We start from the raw sequence: 21,703 nt of genomic DNA, 5'->3' as shown, positions 1-21,703 counted from the left end.
GCGGGGCCAACATCTTCAGTAACATTTACATCTGCCAACGCTTAATTCGCAAGTGGTGAGGCAATAAGCTAATGATGCTAAGGGTCCTGTACCATGTTTGTGAAGTATCTATGATGCCTTACACGAAGCTCCTATAGTCTTTAGCAAGTCTAGCTATGTATTCACTGACTTAATCATATTGGAAAACACATGGCAACCTATACTTCATTGTGACCACAAGGGTTATTTCCTTTGAGTTAACGGACAGGCTTTCGGTGTCAAACATTTGAAACTACGACCAAAGGTAATGTTATGCTGTCTGCAAATATGGCTTTTTTCTAATGCTTTGGTTGCACTTAATGATAAGTGATTGTTAAATGTACATATGGTGTTTTGAAGAATAATCTCAGCTGCATCAGATACTTTGTATCGTTTTCCCCACTTTCCACACCCGTAAAATCAATTTTCTATATATGTCTGTAAGGAAATGCTGCAAAGAAATGGGATGGCTGAATTTGGCCACCTTGAGGTAGTAATCGCAGCATTCTGGTTACACTGCATTGAGCTCGAGAGGACAGAGCTTGGCAAGATACCAATAAATATGCTTGTACATCATACGTGATTCAATGTTATTAGAGATAAAGAATTACTATTACGAAGTACCAAATGAGTTCGGCATTCCCAGCAGGGTACATAGAAAATGTTACTTGCTTTGTAAGCGGGGTACATTGAAAATAATAGAAGAGCGCTCAGCCAATCAGAAACGACATTAATGTGTGAGGCAAGATAATGATGTATATTCCTTTATATGAATATATCTCAGATATTATGTATAGACTGATGATAGACCTGCCAGTCGGATATTCCGAGTCACATATAGGTAGCAAAACGTTAAATGGTACCCATTGTGGTGCCTACGTCTTGCCCAAAGGTTCACCAACTGCGGTTATCTACCCTTTCCAGGAAATCGACGATTTGAAGGCACTTTTAAGAGTGGAAGATCTTCTGTGTTTCTTGATGTACTCTGCACGGTGAGATGGTTCAGATGGACCCCATGTGTCATCAGGTTTCAGGGACATCTTGATCCTCTGAAATATATCCAATACCATAAGCACTCCGCACAGAAACATTGCTAAAAAAGCCCTTCCATCAGGAGCATTAAAAACTAGAAGCCTTACACAAATCTTTTCGCACAGCTACTGACGACCGCGTTTACAGTATTGCATACACATCCAAGACACTGTCATGAGCTGTAAAAATACTCAAGGACCTGTTGCCATATATTATGAGTCTAGAATGTCATACTCATTTAACCAAGAGTCAACAGGCATATACTGAAGAAAGGTATTACTTCCAGATGAAACAATGACGGGATTACTTCTTTGAGTGTACTCCAATCATGTACATCAACCCTATTAATTGTGCAAACATCAATCACTTACTGTTCTAACTTTACTATGTATATATATACCTTGCCTCAGTATTGTTCATCACTTGCTTGATAACGGTGTTAGTAGCTACACCGAAACGACGCTCATATTATATTAAAGAACTTGCATATCCATAGAACTCTCCTTGTTGTTAACGACGGGATTATTTGCTAATTATTAAACCTATATATTTATCTTGTTTTTTTTACGAATTGCGTAAAGACACATTAGTCTATTCAGTTCCACTTCACACAAACAATTATCACATTTCATTTTTTCAAAAGGAACAGCAACGTTTCAGTGATACGTTTTCAACGCAGTGATGAGCTTTTAATCACCGTAGATTACTATATGTATCACCATTCAAATGATAAAATAGATCTAAAGAGGTGAGGTGATATGGTTTATAACGTCACTTTCAAGACTCATGCACTTTCACGGCGACATGCGGATACGAATTGATCTTCAGCAACCCATGCATGTTATAACTCGACTAACGGGATCTCTGATTTTGTTGACACATGTCATTGTATCCCAATTTATGCGTAGATTGATGCCCATGTTGTTGGTCACTGGATTGTCTAGTCCAGGCTCGATAATTTACAGACCGCTGCCAAATAGCTGAAATATTGCTGAGTGCGGCGTTAAACAACAAAGAAATAATGGAAACTGTTTCATTGAGAATGTTGATACCTTTAAACCGAATTACCTGAAAAACACCTCCTTTCCTTTCCTACGGTAAAGAGCGAGAAACATCATTATTATCACAGGCATCAAGGGAATCGAAGCGATTATCCATCCTATTACAGTCGAGTAATAAGGATACACATATTCTCCATATGTTGGTGATTTATACTGGGCGAAAGTGAAAACAACAGTCATCTGAAAAATGAAAAATCAAATATGAAAGAACATACACACACACACGCAACAAATACACACAACACACATAATAAACACACATACAGACGTATATATGTCACTGTGTGTATTGTTTAGCATCAGACCCTTTCAAGCGTATTTTGTAAAGAAACCTTGGTAGATCTTTCCAAAGCTTCCAGGCAGGCATATATTTGTTTCAATTGAACAACTGACTTGCCTTTGTGTGTGTTTATGATGCGTGCTATCGTTTGGACAGGAACCGCTTACCTATTCGCGAACACTTGGTATCATCACTGTGTTATAGCGATCCCTAAAAACGTTTGAATCTAACAATGGTTACTATTTATAGAATCTATTTCTTATGGGATGGAAATGAAATTGTTGCTTGTATATATTCCCTGAGGTCATAAAGAGGCGATTCCATGAAATACGTTGATACCTACCAGGAGCATTGCTGGTGTAATGTAACACCATGTGATCTTGAAGAATAGGGGTGCTGGTCTGCCAATCATCAGTTGTATGTCGTCACTGAAACGGTCAATACCTACAAAGATAGACACAATATTAGAAAGAGTTTTCGACAAATGGTAGTTGAGATAGAAAAAGTATAATACTTTATTGACAACAACTTCTTGATTTATTATGACGCGACGTTTCGGTATAGCTTCCTATACCGTTGTCAAGCAAGAGTGATCATCATAATGAATAAAGAAGTTGTTATCCATAAGGTATTATACTTTTTCTATTTTCCATCAACTTCTAAAATGCCAGGTAGTTGAGATATCAACATCTGAGCTCGTAATTCCCTGACTTCTATTTAGCTCGGCGACTGGCGGTACTGCGCTGTCTTATAGCGAGAGAACCGCAATGCACGTAAGGTAACAAACATTTGTTATGAAAAATTGTAAAATGGCTGGCGCTGCGGAAGAATGCTTTCCCTTCTCGCTAACAACTCGTGACATCACTGATATTCAGTGATCCAATTATATATTTTATTCCCGCATGTTGCAGTGCTAAAACTTGCTACCTCTGTAATGAAAATAACGACCAAATAAACCTTCCCAAAGTACACCCGACAGTTATTGAATCCTATTTGCAGGGACATTGTGTAAGGGTTCTCTGTTTCTTTGACAAATCGGGGTCCGTAAGTCAGAATTAGTGACATTAAAGGATATCCTCTAATGAACTTATTCCCAACTGACGAAATTAAACGAAATGTGTGTATTCTCTAGGTACTGGTCCAGATCAGCGTTGAGGCATTATTATTGCAAGAATCTGTCTTCACGACAGGTCCTTGTTACAACTGATCTCCGGCAACCCATGCTTGTCGCCTATGAATATCTGGGTTAGAATTGGTCTTCAGCAAACTCATGTTTGCAGTAAGAGGCAACTAACGGGGATGGGCAAGTCATGCTCTATGAGTGAGTGAGTGAGTTTAGTTTTACGCCGCACTCAGCAATATTTTAGCTATATGGCGGCGGTCTGTAAATAATCGAGTCTGGACCAGACAATCCAGTGATCAACAGCATGAGAATCTACCTACGCAACTGGGATACGATAACATGTGTCAACCAAGTCAGCGAGCCTGACCACCCGATCCCGTTCGTCGCCTCTTACGACAAGCATGGGTTACTGAAGATCAATTCTAACCCGGACCTTCACGGGTCTCATGCTCTGTGACTTCGTTGACACATGTCATTGTATCCCAATTGTGTAGATAGATGCTCATGATGTCAATCACTGGGTTGTCTGTTACAGACTCGGCTGATTACAGACAGCCGTCACATAGGTGGAAAGAGTGCGGCGTTAACATCATCCAAATAAACAAAACACTCTTCAATAAGAAATGTTACATTTGCAAACATCGTAACAATTCCAACCACAAAAACGTCAGTGGCACATATATTTACTTAAAACTGTGGAGCGTTTGTGTGTTTTTTCTCCATTTGTTTACATTGGGCAAATACCTACTGTCTTTTAGAAAATTGAAACTTAAATACTGACATACTTATATCAGATGGATCATTGGCCAGAAATATTCAGTTGATAAATGGACTGGTGTTTTAAAACCATAGGATGTGCCTAGCGAACAGTCCTTACCATACAACCACGACACCATGACACATTCCAGCAACGCAGCAAATGTTATGAAAAGCGCCACAATGTACCAGTCTACAAGCTGGAACACATATTCCACCCTGAAATTAAAGATCAAAATATTAACAAGCAAGAACTTGACGTCATATTTATATTTCCTTTCTGTAAATCACTTCAGTGCACATTGCAATGGTAAACAGAATACCGTGAATTAGGCTACAGTTGAAATTGCACAGCTATCTTTACGTCAAGACATATAAACAATAACACAGTGTTTGTCGTATTCAATGTCATGAGTGAGTTTAGTTTTACGCCGCTTTTCAGCAATATCACGGCGGGTGACACCAGAAATGGGCTTCACGCAGTGTGCCCATGTTGGGAATCGAACCCGAGTTTTCGGCGTGACGAGCGAACGCTTTAACCACTAGGCTACCCCACCGCCCCACAATATCATGTAAATAGGATTGTCGTAGTTAAGCAATACGCCTGGAAATATTAAAACGAGCGGAAAGAAGACATGCAGTCATAATCATCTTTATAATTAAATATATTAATAAACGACCGAGAAATCAATGTGTGTTATTGAAATCTGTAAGAAAACATTTTGAATACGATACGGCTACAGAAAGTTGTAAGGGCCATCCATTTTTGCTTTGGATAGAAGACTTATAGATATTATATGACCACACAAATACAAGCGCACGCACATGGACGCACACACATACGTACGCACGCACGCACGCACGCATGCCCTAACACACACCTCAGTGGTCATTACAAGTCCAAGGAGAAATGACACCAGGCAGTAGACAGCAGCGATTGGTATTCTCCATTTCACTAGGTTGTGGTATTCATCCAAGATTGCCGTCATGAAGGTTTCAACCTGCGAGAACTACCAACAAACATGATTATAGGTGTGCATATGTCAAATTTGCATGACACGCCACTGGCACGATGACCACTGACTTGGACTTGATACATGTGTTTGTTTGTTATAAGACTATCACATGTTACGCATCATAAACTGACGTACAAAAGAAAGTATACACCGGGTGTTTGGGAATTATTTGAAAAGTGTTGTAATTTTGACTGGCAACTTCGCAATTGGGCACGATATCTGTGGTGTTTTGGCAACATATTAGGAAAGTCTGTGACTTATATATCATTGTAAAAACTCTTTTCAAAACATTTACGTCGCTTTTTGGAAAGTAATCCAAAAGCACCGAATGTGTACTTTCTTTTGTACGTCAGTTTATTTACCTCTACACAATAAAGATTTCAAGATTTTAGGTTAAGGTCCTCCTGTATACATTGTTATTCAGTTCCACACAATCACTAGTCTATTATTTCAAAGTATATTAAAATAAGCTTCAAAATACACATCTGACAAACTTTATGAATAAGAAACGTACGACGTTTCGATACAGATTGTGATACCTGCTTGATAGTCTGTCTCCACAGTCCCTGAACCACATTATTTTCCCTACTGCCAAGCCTCTCTGCAGTGCTAAAGCCCTCAATAAAGCAAGTCTAGATTTCCTCAGGTTCTGAATCTCTTGTCTCCCTAGGGTTCCTTTTCAATTTAAATGGGCTTGTTTGTTACTATCAAAATTATATATATTCAGGGACTAAGCATTAGTCTACCTGTTTGACAACGGTGCAAAACTCCACACTGAAACGTCGGACTCACGAAATAAAAGAAGTTGTTATCCATAAGGTTTTCAATATTGTACTTCCCAAATAAAATGCCACTCAAAGAAGGTCAAAATACCTAATCTGCAAACTACATTTAATAATGAACCTCACACGTTCTGTGTATTTGTCATGGTCAACTATCATGCTCTGCAACATATGGTCATATGCGCAAAATGTATCATCTGCATCACAAGTGTGAGATATAATGTAAGAGATCTTGCATTCTAACTATGCCAAAACAGAATGCGGAAACACTAAATTTGAGCCAATTTACATCGAGGTCGCGAAAACTGTAACTTTGTCAAACGTGTGAGAATGCCAAATCGTGAAAACACGAGATTAGGTCCAGTTTAGCTCGTTTATCAAGCCCGTTTCGCGAAAACGTCCCTTACAGTAAGATTCTTGAGAGGCATTTAGAAGTTGGTGAATATATAAGACGAGTATATGGATGGCAACTTCTTGTTTATTGTATATCACAACGTTTCTGGGCTACTTCTTGCCCCTTCTTCAGGTGATTTAAGACAGATGCAGATGCATATGCAAGTCGAATCGAACTAATTCAATCACTGGGTAAAATTAGATCAGTGATTAATATCATAATTATGAAAATTATGTTTGAGGTATATTTTACACCGGATGAAGCCATTACCAGCAAAAACAAATTTGTAGCATTGGTGTATTCTAACCAGAGAATCCATTGCCAGAAGGATGATCATGACAAAGAAGATAAAACTCCACAACTGTGGAACCGGAAGATGAGCCAGGGCTTCTGGGTAAATAACAAAGCCCAATCCAGGTCCTGCAAAAAAATAACAAATTTAGAACAAAACAGCCCTCAGGAATACACAGGGAGTGAGCGAATCAGTGAGTATGGTTTTTAGCCGCTTTTAGCAATATTCCACAAATATCATGGCGGGGCACACCAGAAATAGGCTTCACACATTGTACCCATGTGGGGAATCGAACTCGGGTCTTCGGCATCACGAGTCAACGCATTGACCACTAGGCTACCCCACCGCCCCTATCACAAGGAGTGATTAATTCTGGTACATAATCATAAATTGTATAAAAAGTAGATTCCTCACATTGTCGTTTATGTACGCAGGATCTTTCACCGCTCAGCATTTCTTCAGTTGTAATAAAAACTATGTGTAGTCATTGGTGCCACACAACGGCAGTATCTATGTCATCATAAAACGTATGACGTAACAGTTAGTGACAATAAAAGAAGTAAAACGTAGTCATTGGCGACACACCACGGCAGTATCTGTATCATCATAAAGCTTATGACGTAACAGTTAGTGATAATAGAAGGAAAGGAAAACGTAGTCATAGGCGACACACCATGGCAGTGTCTGTGTCATCATGAAGATTATAACGTAACAGTTAGTGAAAATAGAAGAAGTAAAACGTAGTAATAGGCGACAGCCAGCATGGTTGTAACGTCATGATTTTGACGACACAATTTGTGACAATAGTGGTAGGCTTCAATACATTATGTTGTGAGTGTATACATATACATTGAGCTACATACATTGAGCACCTGGCTTCATTTTTCGTTCATGTTGTTAAACAATAATAAAAGGAAAAAGAACAGATGTTCATGTAACATGCTATTTTCAGGTCATCATGGTTGTTGGAATTTATTCCACAATAGACCATGCTTATCTGTGTTCACAGTATATCATACAGAAATATGCACGCGTGTGATCAAGTGAAAGATGATGTAATTCAGCCCATTGTTAGTCATAAGTAGTGTTGGGAATTGGTTGAAATCTCACAATTGATGATTGCTTCATTACCAACGAACAATCATCGAAAAAATTGGTTAGCGTCATTTTTTAGATTTTCCTATCCAGGTTGTTATTGCTGATATGTATAAGATGATGCAACTTGCTACTTTAAAGTGATGACTTATATATCATGAACATAAACTTCCTGGAGTCTTCAAGAAATATTCAGTCATGACTTTCAGTTAGTGAAGTGAGTTTTCTAAGAATTAAACACGTTTTCAGGCACTGACAGCTTCAACGATATGTTCCATTGTCAAGTATTTCAAAGACTACAAAAGTAGTTAAAAAATCGTTTATGTTCGATTACGAGAAAATGTGATCGATTGCTCGGGCGTTTGGTCACTGCGACCAATCTTCGATTATTTCAATTAATCGGAACACCCCTAGTCATAAGAGTCCATTAAACTGGGAACCGGTGATGAATACGGGTTAGAATTGCTCGTTAACAACCTATCATGGGTGTGAGATGCGTCTTATTGGATTGGGTCACCTGGTTCAGTGACTTGGTTGAAAGCATGGCAACCCCGATCGTTGGGATCGGTTTGAATTGCTGCCTGTGAGATAAAAAGACTGATTGTTTGATCTTGACGCGATGATTTTATGGCTGTCGTCAAATACCTTGAACATTGGTGTGTGGGGACATTAGACCAGACACAACTAATATGAATACGTTTATAGAACGTGCCCTAGGTTTCCTCGCTGAATGCACATATCGCTAACAGACAGATGCAGACTGTCATTTCACACGTACAACCAAAGTCACAAATACAGACATGCTAACGCATTCATACTCACACATACACACGCAAGCACGCACGCACGCATGCACGCACGCACACACACACACATTCTTTCCTTTGTCATTCATGATGTGCCAAAATGATATGTACTTACCTGATGACACAACTTCTGTTATCGGCACACTGGCCTCGTGGGACATGTATCAAGTATCGTGAAGACAACAAGACCAGCATACATGCTTGTTCCTTCCACACAGAAGGTACACACGAATCGCATTTCTGAATAAGATTAAAAACAGAAACTATGTACATGAACACAATCAATCATCCACCAAATTCAATCGGAGGTTGAAGTATGTAACTGCATCTGTACATTGCTGCTCTCTGAAGTCAACCATTCATATCACGGAATTGACCCTCTTGTTGTTAAATAGTTAAGAACTCAAGTCTGAAGCCAGGCAGAACATTCTCTTTAAATATCAAGCTTACGGTTGGGTTCAACTGAAAGATACGTTGGAAGTCCCATAATAAAACTGACTGACTGAGTTTGGTTTACGCCGCTTTTAGTAATATTCCAGCAATATCACGGCGGGGGACCTGCCAGAAATGGGCTTCACTCATTGTACCCATGTGGGGATTCGAACCCGGGTCTTCGGCGCGACGAGACAACGCTTTAACCACTAGACTACCCCCACCGCGCCCCCATAATTAAAACTCCCCAGAAGGTTATATATATTCTAGGGGTGGTGGGGTAGCCCATTTCTGGTGTCCCCCGCCGTGATGTTGCTGGAATATTGCTAAAAGCGGGTTAAAATTAAACTCACTCACTCACTATATATTCTATCACAAGTATTGTAGAATACTCGCTTCTGGTTGGTCAGTCAGTGTCAAAATCATAATCAGCGGGGAGATTTGAAAGAGACTATGTTTCAAGATTTTGGGAAAACACTTGATTAAATATTAAGATGCTTGCTTAAAGTTCTTTAGTGATACCTATTTCACGATGACTTACACACGTTCAACGCCTATCATTATGCGAATAAAGGATATTTTCAATGTTTGTGAATTTTCAGCGACATGCTTTGCCAAATGCTTTGATTCCGACCACTGATTTGCAAAAGCTTGTCAATAAGCGGACAAATAGTCTATCTGAGACTCTGTTATTGCCTTCGACAATCTGCTTTTTCTTTCAGTAGAATCTAACTGCAAATAGAGATTCCACTGCCACTGAGATTTCTTCCAAATTGACCCTACAAATACCAAAGAAATCCTCTCAAACTGAACTTTGAAATCCCACTTGAACATCTATCAAAATGGGCCTTGAAATGCCGTTGAGATTCCTTTCCAAAGTATCAGTGAGATCCCTTTATATTGAACTTGATATGTCAGTGAGATCCTATTAAAACGTAACCTTGAAAATGCCGGTGACAAGGCTTTCAAAATGAAACATGACATTCTGGATGTTGACTGTCCTGGTATTACCTGAGACAGTTTGTGTTGAACTTGGTGTAGCTCGACATGGTAATGATACAACCCCAGGCCGGACCCAGGGAGTAGAACACCTGGAGACACGCCTCTAACCACACCTGATGAAGAAGAGAATATTACCTCAGGATTATCTTCTTATGCAAATTGAATGATGGTGGAAGATCATCTGGAGAAGTAAAATTCTTGAGAGAACGTCGTATAAAAATATTCTTTAGGTTGTTAAACGTAAGTACGGCTTGAGTCCTGACGACTTGACTGTGCCCAGAAGCCTTTCTCGTTTTCCTGATACTGTATTGGGCTGTGCAGTATTAGACATTCAAAATTGACTTTTTCTTTAAAACAATATTATCAAAGGAAGGTATCAATGGAAAGGTAAGTCGATCATTGAAATACTGCTGCTATCAGTCATCAGCATAACATAGTAATTAAAGTTTTCCCCAGAAATATTATTGAGAAAATATTTGTTTCCTTATACTGATAACAACATTTTAAAATAGGTGTTACATTATGTAGTAAGGCACTCAATGTGGGAGGCAACTCTTGTAGACTTAAGAACGAACCTAAATACATCAAGATTTATCTCCCCTGATGTAGCAGACGGCTTCTTTTGTTGATATGGCAGATTTGACAGCAGAAAAGAAAAGAAAGCTGGTTCTAAATGATTTTGAAATGGGCGTGAAAAATACTAAAGAGTTAGATGGTAGACATGACATTCCTCTGTCTACAGTATACAGAACTTGGATGAATATTCAGTCAGGAATTGGGATTGAGCAGAAGACAGCGGCAGGGAGGCCAAGGAAGTTCAGTACTACGGATCGCCGGCGACTTGGTCAGATTGTGTGTAGGGGAAAATTGAAAAGCGTTGAGAATATCAGAAATGAGATGATTAATAGAGGAAGTCTTCGGGTATGTAATGAAACTCTTAGACAAGAATTACAAAGACTTAACTAGGTGACCAAAACGCGGAATTCCCTCACCATTGATGAACGAACTCAAAAGGAGAGATGTTTAAATCGGATGAAAGTTCTGTCTGGCTTTTTCCGAACTGTGTGAAAATTTGGACAAAAGATACCGTGTAACCTATCTACCCACACTGTAAAATATTACCTTTGAAATTACAGTCCATCCACTGTTATTTCTATACGTTTGTTACCGTGGCTCCCACGTACGGTGCGTTACCGTCAATAAACCACATATACGGTACTGCCCAGTTAATTTAGTGTATTGTGGGATATGATCCGGGCATTATAGTAGTATCGGCGACATTTTCGGAAACTCTCCTCTCCGATGTAAGAAATGTTTTGAGCCGAATAAGGCACTGTGTAAGAAGTTAAGGTTTTTTGTTACTACAAAAGGTCTAGATTCATGCTGATGTACAATTACCTGTTTACATTTGCTATATTTCTGGCTATCGCACTTGCACGTGTACGGCCAATGGCTACATATTGCTGTGATCATTGCAACTTCAGTTGCGATCGTCCTTTGAGATACGTTTCTCATTACAAATTTCATCGCAATATCCCAAATGTGTTATATCGCTGTTGTTTTCAAACTTGCGAAAAGTTGTTTGTCAAATATTCAGCCTTTAAGTCCAATGTAATAAGATCACATTGCCAAAGGCCGATGATCCATGGTTGCAACTAATAGGGGCACTTTGCAAGTCGTTTAGCTGAGTCAAAAGATTTGAATTTAAAATGTACAATTTTGGATTGTCATAATATATTTGTCAATTTCCCTAAGTTTAGTTGCTCATTTGAAAAGGCATTTCACAAATAATGCAAAAAAGTTCAGTGTCCATTTGAATCCTGTCAGGGAAGCCACCATTTAGTAAGAAATCAACTTTTTCTTCACACCTCTCCAGAAAACATTTACATGATGATTGGAAACAATTATCAAAAAGAAATTAAGCTGTCACTTAATTCTGAAAATGAAAGCACACACGATAATGGTTTTGGAGAACCAGTCCATGCTGTTGATGTTAACCCAGATGGGGATGGAGATACTGCTTTTGCAAATAGGTGAAAATAATCAAGACCAACTGAATGAATCTTTTGATACAGAAACTGTTGATGAATTTCAAGTAAATGAGAAAACAAGCTATGATTTCTAAAAAGTCTTGCTGCGTTTTACCTCAAGTTGCAAGGAAAATATTTATTGCCAGAATCAGTTATTCAAGTGTTGATCACTGAATTTCAAAAGATGCATGAGATAAGTCTTTCTATTCAGTTACAAAAGTTACATGAAAGAATGCAATCAATGAGGGTACCAGAAGACATTATCAGTGAAGTTAAGTCAGAAATCACAAAGTCTGACTTGTTTACAACATGCAACAGTGGACCACTGCAAAGTGCCCAAAATAGAAGAAAACTTTTGACAAGAATCACTTTGTGTATATTGAGCCAAAAGAAATATTTCTTGGTTATGATAGCAACAATAAGGCAAAAACCTACCATTATGTGCCTATCTGTGAAGCTCTAGCCATGCTTTTCAAAAACTTCAAATCGCATTTTAAATTTGGCACCTCTACTGGAAATGCATGTGGCACACTATCAGATATTTGTGATGGAAATGCATTTAAATCTAATGATGTTTTTGCCACTGAAGGTAAACGTTTCCAGTTGATTCTTTATCAGGATGCGTTTGAAGTGGTCAATCCTCTTAGGGCAGCAAAGAAAAAACACAAGCTGATTGGTGTATATTTTACACTTGGTAACTTTGAGTCCTATAAAAGATCCAGTATTGATCATATGCAGTTGGTCATGTTATGTAGAGAAATAGAAATAAAACAGTTTGGACAAAGAAAGGTATTTGAAAAGTTGTTAGCAGACCTGAAAATACTTGAAAACACAGGAATTACTGTGAATTCTGACTCTGGAAAAAGCGTTCTTAAGGGATCACTTATTTGTATTCTTGGTGACAATCTGGGTTCTCTCATATGATAGGGGCTTTCAAGAGAGCTTTCAGCTCAATACTTTTTGCAGGTACTGTCACATGACACAAGTTGATTTGAAGAGCCATAAATTTGAACAGGCTGGGCATGAAGGAAGAACAAAACAGTCTTATGATGAATGTGTTTCACACACTATTGATAATCCTGGAATGTCATGCCATGGTATAAAACAGGTTTCAGTATTTAATTCTCTGACAAATTTTCATGTGCAGAATCCAGGTTTACCACCATGTGTTGGACATGACTTATTTGAGGGAGTTGTCTCTTATGATATGTCACTCATGATAGACTATTTTGTTGGCTTGGGCTGTGTATGTACATGCAAGCCAGTGTTAAGAAAACCATGTGAGTACTGTATGGTGTTTTCAGTGTAGTTTACCTGAACATGCTTAAATTACTAGCCAGCAAAAGTGGTGTTGTATCTGCTGATAATAATTAAAGTGTTCATTTATTTATAATTGTTGTCAATAATGATATGTTTTGATCTGAAGAAAATGGGACTCCGTTTTCATTCACTTATAAGGGAATAGCAGTTAATAAGGTTGAATTGCACACTATCTTGACTGTTGGATTTGCCTCTTATTTTGTGGTATGCATGTAATGTGTATGTACATGCAAGCCAGTGTTAAGAAAACCATGTGAAAATAATTAAAGTGCTTATTTTAAGAAAAATTCTCCCTTTGTCTTTTGTTAATGTTGAAAGTGTGTGTTTAATTTTGGTTTTAAAAGGTAAGTTACAGGACTTCAGTGTAATATGTTGTGTGTTATGATACAACAGTGAAATTCATGGCATCTTTTTGCTTCAGGCAGATTACTGTATGTACTGTAACTACGGTTTAATGCCTGGCAGCTGGTTGCCAACAAATTACCGTACCTACGTGGAAAGCCTGTATCTACAGTGCGGTGCTGTACTTACGGTACAACCATTTTTACTACGGTAATCTGCTGGCAACCAGCTGCCAGGCATAATACCGTAACAAAATCACGGTAATTTTTTTACAGTGCACGCCCAAAACATAGCAAGAAATTTCACATGTGGGGTGGGATATCAGCATGTGGAGTCACGCCGTTGTGTATTTTCACTGAAAATTTGACGAAGGAATGATATGTTGACATCTTAAATAATTACCTCCTTCCAATGGCCAGAAGACTATATAAGGATAATTTGATTTTCCAGCATGATAACGACCCAAAACACTCTGCGGGCAATACAAAACAGTGGATGTCGGACGAAAATGTTCAAGTTTCAGACTGGCCCAGCTACAGCCCAGATCTTAACCCTATTGAGAATGTGTGGGGACTAATGAAGGACAGAATAAACCAAAAAGGACTTAGAAATATTGAGGATATGAAGAAAAAAGTGGTCGAATATTGGGATAAACTGTCACACGATTTCCTACAAACTTTGATTGGTAGTGTACTTCAGCTGTGTATTGCTGGGCAGGGAGGTCTCACAAAGTACTGAAAAGACACTTAGACTGTGAGAGAATCATATCTCAAAATATTCATTTAAGTAAAAAGTTCTATAGTTTATATACATGCATTAGATATTTGCCGAAACAACTTTCTCAATAATCTCTGGGAATACTATAAACCCGCCATGTATCTTGACAGTTTAATAATAATAATAATATACTTGTGACAGGTATGTGGCATCAAGTTAAATATACAATTATTGGACAATCAGGTACTCTTATGAGTCCACTTTAATACGACTGTGGCGGATCCAGATAGGGGAGGGTTCGAACCCCCTGAACCCCCTCTCTGGATCCGCCACAGTCGTGTATTAAAATGAACTCGATAAATTACCTGAAAATGACTAAAGATCACATTGAAGTTAATGTTTTGCAATAGCGGAGCCAAGGTGGGGTTCAGGGAGTTTAAACCCGCATGACACCACACACACACACACACACACACACACACACCCTTTGAAAATTTCTGGATCCGCCTATGCACGACCGTAACTCTGCCTGTCTTTAGTCTGTGAGATAATACCTGTATTTCCAGAAGTTTACTGAAATTTGGGGTGATATAAAATACAGCTCCATCGGTTCCTCCCGGTAGAGTCAGTCCACGAATGAGCAGAACAGTAAGGATGACATACGGTAGAGTTGCTGTTACATAGACGGCCTGAAATATCGAGTGAGTGAGTTTAGTTTCACGCCGCCTTTAGCAATATTCCAGCAATATCACGGCGGGGGACACCAGAAATAGGCTTCACACACTGTACCCATGTTGGGTATCGAACCCGGGTCTTCGGCGTGACGAGCGAACGCTTTAACCACTGGGCTATCCCACCGCCCCATCTCGCAACGAACTGAATTGATATACTATTGTAAAACGGATATGAAAATTAACATTCTCTGTACTATTCGTCTTAATTACCAATATCATTTCATGCTCTGTATTCTCAGTAGTTACACTATGTATAATTTAATGTTCATTTAAGCGAAGGGTATACATCCATTAGATGTGAGTGAGTGAGTGAGTTATGATTTTAAGTCACATCGGCAATATTTCAGCCATATCGTGACTAAAGCAAGTTATAAATATATCAACAATTTAAGTGAAATTATAAAATTCTGCCAACGAAGGACAGTAAAATATCTAGATTATCACAGATATATATGTAAAACTAGTAATTGAATCTAAAACATTTTAACTATAGGGGACAACACAATATAAAAATGGGCTATAGATCGCTAACAACTGAAGGTAGATCACCATACTAGGGACCATGGGGACTTACAGTACATTTGCTTCCTGCATGGGCCCTAGCTGGATTTATATCATCCCCTCAGCCGTTAGCAATTAAGATATATCTAGCCATACATTAAAATTACACATATTCTACGATTAAAAAACGGAAAGTTGAAATTTACTTTGAATGCTTTGGGACTTACGTACCCTCTCAGGAGGACAATAATTTTACAGTACTTTAACCCCCCTCGAGGATACAGCCACTAACAATCTATGGTACTAAGTCAAACTTCCAATCATAAAATATTTAGCTATTTACAAGTCTGTTAACAAAGTTAATTCTTTTAAAAAGCAATAATTAAATGAGGACTTACATTAGTAAAAGATCCTTCATAGTTCGTGATTTGAAATAGATATCCCTTGTGATGGAGTACTCAACACAGTCAAGCAAGACATGCTTGACCGTGATTCTTTCATCACAAGGGATACAAAACGGAGGATCCTCACCTTTTAATAGGTACTCATGCGTATATCGTGTGGGCCAATACGACATCGTCGTAAGATGACCTCTTCAAATCTGGACTGACAACCCAAGTAAGTGTAAACCAATGTAGGGTTTTATTGCATGTAATTTATTGATACCTACTTGGGTGTCCTTACTTTCTTTTGCATCAGATCACGGATATAAGATCTTATAGCAGCTTTGTAATCAGAGTATGGGATAAGAAGTGGTGTCACAGATTTGTTGAGTGCTGCTTTAGCAGCAAGATCAACTCATTGTGTTCCCAGAAATGCCAACGTGGCTGGGTAACCAACAAAAGACGATGTCGCATTGGCCAGTAGCAAGTTCATTGTACAATTCAATAATTTCTAATAAAAGTGGATGTTTGCAAGAAAGATTTTAATAGCCTGAAGACACGAAGAGAATCGGAAAAGATGATATATTGTTTATATTTACGGTGTTTATTAATATATTTAAGAGCTGTTAGTATTGCGTTTGCTTCTGCTGTGAAAATTGAACTGTCATTGGGTAGTCTGGAAGATATTGTTTTGGACCCAATGACAGTGCCACAAGCAACCGCGCCACCATCCTTGGATCCATCTGTATATAAGGATTTATAGGTATTATATTTATTTCTTAATTGACTAAATTCTTGTTTATACTGTAAATCATTAGTTTCGGATTTTTTAAATGAGGTTAATGTTAAGTCAACGTCTGGCCTCACCAATTGCCAAGGAGGAGAAGAAAGAAGACGAGAAGGAGATATATTCTCCAGATCAATGCCAGCAGCAGAAAGGAATGGTTTAATTCTGTGCCCAAGAGGCGGAACAAGAGAAGGCTTTTTGTTATACAAATCCTCATAAAGAGGTGTGAAGACACAGTTAAATGCAGGGTTAGACTCGTTAGAATATAGTTTGGTAATATATTGTAAAGATAATTTAATACGGCGTTGGGAAAGAGAAGGCTCATCAGCCTCAACATAGAGACTATCAACAGGAGAGGTTCTAAAAGATCCACCATTAGATGTGACCTTTTCATAACACCCATTACCACACTAATAGCATGCTACAGTAAACACCTGTGTACTTAGTAACAACTGTTTTGTTAATCGTTTGCTCTTCATTACACCAATGTCTATATATCTGACATGATATTTATACCTTTCCAACAGATCGTACACCTTTCACCACGCATATGAAGATAAGGAACCAGGAAGCCAGAAGACACAACGCCATCTCCCACTTGATCGATCCAATTTCGTCGATACCCTTCGATATCCCAAGCGCCTTGAAGCTGAATATATAAATATGTATGGGTTTAACATCAGTGAGCGAGTGAGTATGGTTTTACGCCGCCTTTAGCAATATTCCAGCAATATCACGACGGGGCACACCAGAAATGGGCTTCACACATTGTAGCGAACCAACGCTTCAACCACTAGGCTACCCCAACGGCCCGATTTAGCATCAGGTTCATGATAATTGCTCTCGTATAGTATGTTTGGCTTTTACCAATGTAGTAATACCAATTTTATTACAAGAGGAAATGATTTGATACTAAATCTTTCACGAATTTAATAAAAATGGTATTTCACGGAAGCGAGTTTATTATTCTGTTTATTACACTGCAACATAAATTGATAGAAACTGCCTACAGTGTGATGACTCTCATATCAATTTTCCGCGAACTGAACCTATGCCGGTTTATTGTCATCTGGTCATATTACATGATATGGGAACGGTTGAGATACCTCCAGTTAGTCTATGGTGCAATGCCTCGACGCCAGCTACACAAGTGTCAGTGTTCCACGTGTTGTTGCAGTTCGTCCAGGGTAGGACGGAACTGAAAGAGGATATGGCGTAGTACATCGCCCAGCCACAGATTACGTTCAGGTAGACGGCAGACCCAACACATATGATCAGCATGCCAATACCGATACCTGCACAAAAATACAAATAACGTGATACGTTGAAGAACTGGTTGAAGAACAGCTTGGTGTTATTCTGAGCTACTTGATTCCATCAACTTTGTCATTAATTTTTCTTTTTTATGTTATTTGGTTACATGTTACATATATAATGTTTCATGGCTATAATGGAAGCCAATTTTATAATATTATTGTTTCTGTTCCCATTGTTTGTGCTAGAAGAGAGATCATAGTGTAAACAAAAAAGGCTGCTGTGTAGCTTAGTGAGTTAGGGGTTCACCTGCCCGAACGCCTTGGTTCGATTCACGACAAAGATATAATGTTTCAAAAAGCAACTAAACTCCTACTCACTCATTCACCCTCTCCTTCACGCACGTACGCACGCTCTTTCGGAAACTCATTCACGTACTCACACACTATACTCAACAATATTAAAAGGTTCGTAATCACTTAACTATTGTCACTTTCCATATTTGCTCTTACAAGCAAACCGTTATGCAGCCTACCAGAGATATAGAGTCCATTTACAGCAATTTGGATGCAATTTGTGCCAGGAAAAACATATCATAGTAAAAAACAAAAACACTGATGTGTAGCCTAGTGGTTTAGGCGAAGGAATGCTTGGGTTCGATTTGCCACATGGTTACAATTTGTGAAGTCCATTCCTACTGTGGTGAATTCTTCTGCGATATCAAAGAGCAACTAATTTCCTACTTCCTCACTCAAGTATATTCAACAATGTTTCAAAGGTTTGTAATCGCATACTAGTAACTCTTATGTCACTTTCCATATTCGCACTAACAAGCGAACTGTTACGTAGCATATATGTTACTGTCACAGTTGTCGCCCACCTTTCATCAAAGGACACAGGCTCCAGACGTGTAAAGGACTCATACTAGTAACTCTTATGTCACTTTTATATTTGCTCTAACAAGCAAACTGTTAAGTAGCATATCAGAAATATATGTTACTGTCACAGTTGTCGCCAACCTTTCATCAAAGGACACAGGCTCCAGACGTGTGAAGGACTCATTCCTGAAAACTGCCCCAGAGCAACCTCGAGAAAGACCAGAGGAAGGCCACACAGCACAAGACACACGACGAAAGGAATCAAGAACGCCCCTAAAACAAACAGACATTTCGTTGTTTTAGTTCAAGTACATATTTCATGCCCTTTTGGAAGAGTAATCCTAAACTGGTTCATACGAATTAAGGTAATTCAGTCAGTAACGAATGTTAAATGACTATAATGCATTTGTATTGGAAAAGCATACATAACACGTGCCGAATAAGGATATACATGGATAATATGAATCGAAAACATGGAATCATTAATAAATATTGGTCAGCTAAATGTTTGTTTGTTTCTTGTTTAACACCGCACTCTGTGGTACTCTGGCTATTAGGCGTTGATCTGTAAACCATCAAATGTGGACTAGGCAATCCAGTGATTGACATCGTCGGCATCGATCTATGCAATTGGGATAAGATAACATGCACCAACATCAGCAGATCTTATGATATTGAGTGAACATATGTGAAGGATTAATTTAAACGTTGAAACAAAACATGAATTATAGACATAAAGTAAATCTTGGAAGATCTTAACAATTGATACCTCCACCGTTTCTCTGGCATATGTACGGGAATCGCCAGACGTTGCCAAGGGCTACACAGAAACCAATCATGGACAGCAAGTATTCTATCTGGGAAGCCCAGTGTTCTCTCTCCTCTCGCCTTTCCATTTGACCATGGTCGGAGTCCTCAGAGTCCGTCAAATCCGTCACAGCAACTTCTACCTCATAATTACCGTTGGAATGCATTCTGTAAAAGATATGTATAGTAGGACATGATCTAACTAACAAACTACAAGGTGTCCAAGGTAGTTATGTTCCAGTAATTAGACGGTACTTTGAAGGTACACAATGTTTGATTCATGTCAGGTAATTAGCGTCGACTATGTCGTGGCTTAATCGTAACCAACACCTGTATTGACTTACCTTCACCTGGAACGACTGTATACCCTCGTTCCTCGGTACTGATAATTAGGGATGAGCAAGAGGTACTCTGTCAGTACCCAAGGGACCTTGGACCTTTCACTGTAGTTCCTTTAGCAATCACAAGCAATTTTTTTTACAGCTTTTATTCACTGTTGGTTTTGCTTGTTCAACCAACTCTATTTGTCACAACAACAAGGCTTCAGTCTCAGTCACAAAGATGGCGCTTTGAGCTTCTTAGTGGGAAAGTTGGTGACATTCTGACGAGAGTGGACGCGTACCAGACTACTATAATAGAAATGTTTGTACCGAGACATTAAAAACTGACACCCAGCGTGATGTATATAATTTACAAATATCTCCATTTACACTGAAAAGGAGCCCCTGTGAACTCGGACATTTTCTTTATGTAATGACTTTGGATTGCAGAAAAGGTTTGGGAGAAAGGTGAAATAGTGCGGTTCAGGGGCTCTTAGACGACAACAGCTGAGTAAGTGTATCACACACGTCGCCCAGTCTGGGGTTTGGCCCATCACAGGGATAAATATATCAATGTCAAAACAATTAAGGATCATTTTTATGATGTTAATTTTCATTTAATCTTTTTTTCAAGGAAATAGAATAACTTGATACATATTGAATAATATGTTTTGTAAATAGATAAGTGGTATTTTATAAATGGTAGTTTAGATTATCATTCTATACGCATGATTTCCCTGTTGGGTGAGACGGACATCTGAGGTTTTTCCTGCGTCATAATAGTTATTCTGGGCACGGTACAACCATAGAAGATATGGACAGGTTTTTGTGTCTTGTGGCGTTTATGCATGGACGTACTGATTGAAATGAACAGCATTTACTGTTTTGGAGTGAAGAATTGTGTGTATTAGTTTTTAGCTTGTCCACACAGTAACAGAACCGTATGCATTATAAGTGATTCGGCCCGAGGGGACCCAGTAGTATCGGCAGGTTCTACGCTCTGTGTAACTAAGTGTTGTGTGTGGTGTTTTAAGTACAAATCTTTTTACATTCTGACATGCACGAAATCATCATTATTCCTGTCAGGTACGGCTGCTTGATGGCTGACTGCATGTAAGAAGTCACCAAACGGTTCTGACAGATGTTGTTTCCACAGCGTTGTAGGTCCGTTTTCTTTTGCCAAGAGCAGTCACAGAGGCAAATGTTCCCTCGAAGCACTGCAATGCCTATTTAGAGGGGAATTAGTTCTTGTTTGTCCTCATCCGAATAACCATGGACCCTTCCACAACGTTCAAATTTCTTTAAACAACGCACAGCCACCAACGTGTCTTTCCAATGACAATGTGTCATGGCCTGAATATATTGATTTTGTTATTACCTGGTTCCCATTCATAGATGTGCTGGAATATGTGGGTGAGTGAGTGAGTTTAGTTTTACGCCGCACTCAGCAATATTCCAGCTATATGGCAGAGGTCTGTAAATAATCGAGTCTGTACCAGACAATCCAGTGATCAACATCATGAACATCGATCTGCGCAATT

The 21,703-nt window shown here is 38.8% G+C and overlaps 1 protein-coding gene across 1 annotated transcript; it reads right to left on the bottom strand.

Annotated features, from left to right (window-relative positions):
• Nucleotides 1-845: 845 nt before the first annotated feature.
• On the bottom strand, nucleotides 846-20,762 carry LOC124270689 (sodium- and chloride-dependent glycine transporter 2-like). The gene is made up of 13 exons (XM_046705717.1): nucleotides 19,805-20,762; nucleotides 19,177-19,308; nucleotides 17,981-18,198; nucleotides 17,420-17,560; nucleotides 15,053-15,187; nucleotides 10,099-10,202; nucleotides 8,771-8,799; nucleotides 6,770-6,882; nucleotides 5,152-5,280; nucleotides 4,392-4,470; nucleotides 2,735-2,835; nucleotides 2,119-2,291; nucleotides 846-1,067 (listed from the first exon to the last, which is right to left on the bottom strand). Exons 1-13 carry the CDS (start codon nucleotides 20,007-20,009, stop codon nucleotides 1,049-1,051), a joined length of 1,578 nt encoding a protein of 525 aa, XP_046561673.1. The 5' UTR covers nucleotides 20,010-20,762; the 3' UTR covers nucleotides 846-1,048.
• Between the last annotated feature and the right edge of the window lie 941 nt (nucleotides 20,763-21,703).

Source organism: Haliotis rubra, unplaced genomic scaffold (genome assembly GCF_003918875.1).
Source record: "Haliotis rubra isolate DU_JTF1 unplaced genomic scaffold, ASM391887v1 Scf1539, whole genome shotgun sequence".
NCBI classification, from domain to species: domain Eukaryota; kingdom Metazoa; phylum Mollusca; class Gastropoda; order Lepetellida; family Haliotidae; genus Haliotis; species Haliotis rubra.
This window is presented reverse-complemented; position numbering and strand designations above follow the sequence as displayed.

Bases quoted from the DNA above. Each gene is read 5' to 3' on its own strand.
- LOC124270689 (XM_046705717.1), bottom strand. From the start codon at position 20,009: ATGCATTCCAACGGTAATTATGAGGTAGAAGTTGCTGTGACGGATTTG. The intron at 18,199-19,176 runs GTTGGCGACAAC...ATTTTTGTGCAG, and splicing joins CCTGTGTCCTTTGATGAAAG to GTATCGGTATTGGCATGCTG. The intron at 4,471-5,151 runs GTGTGTGTTAGG...TATGTGTTCCAG, and splicing joins GACTTGTAATGACCACTGAG to CTTGTAGACTGGTACATTGT.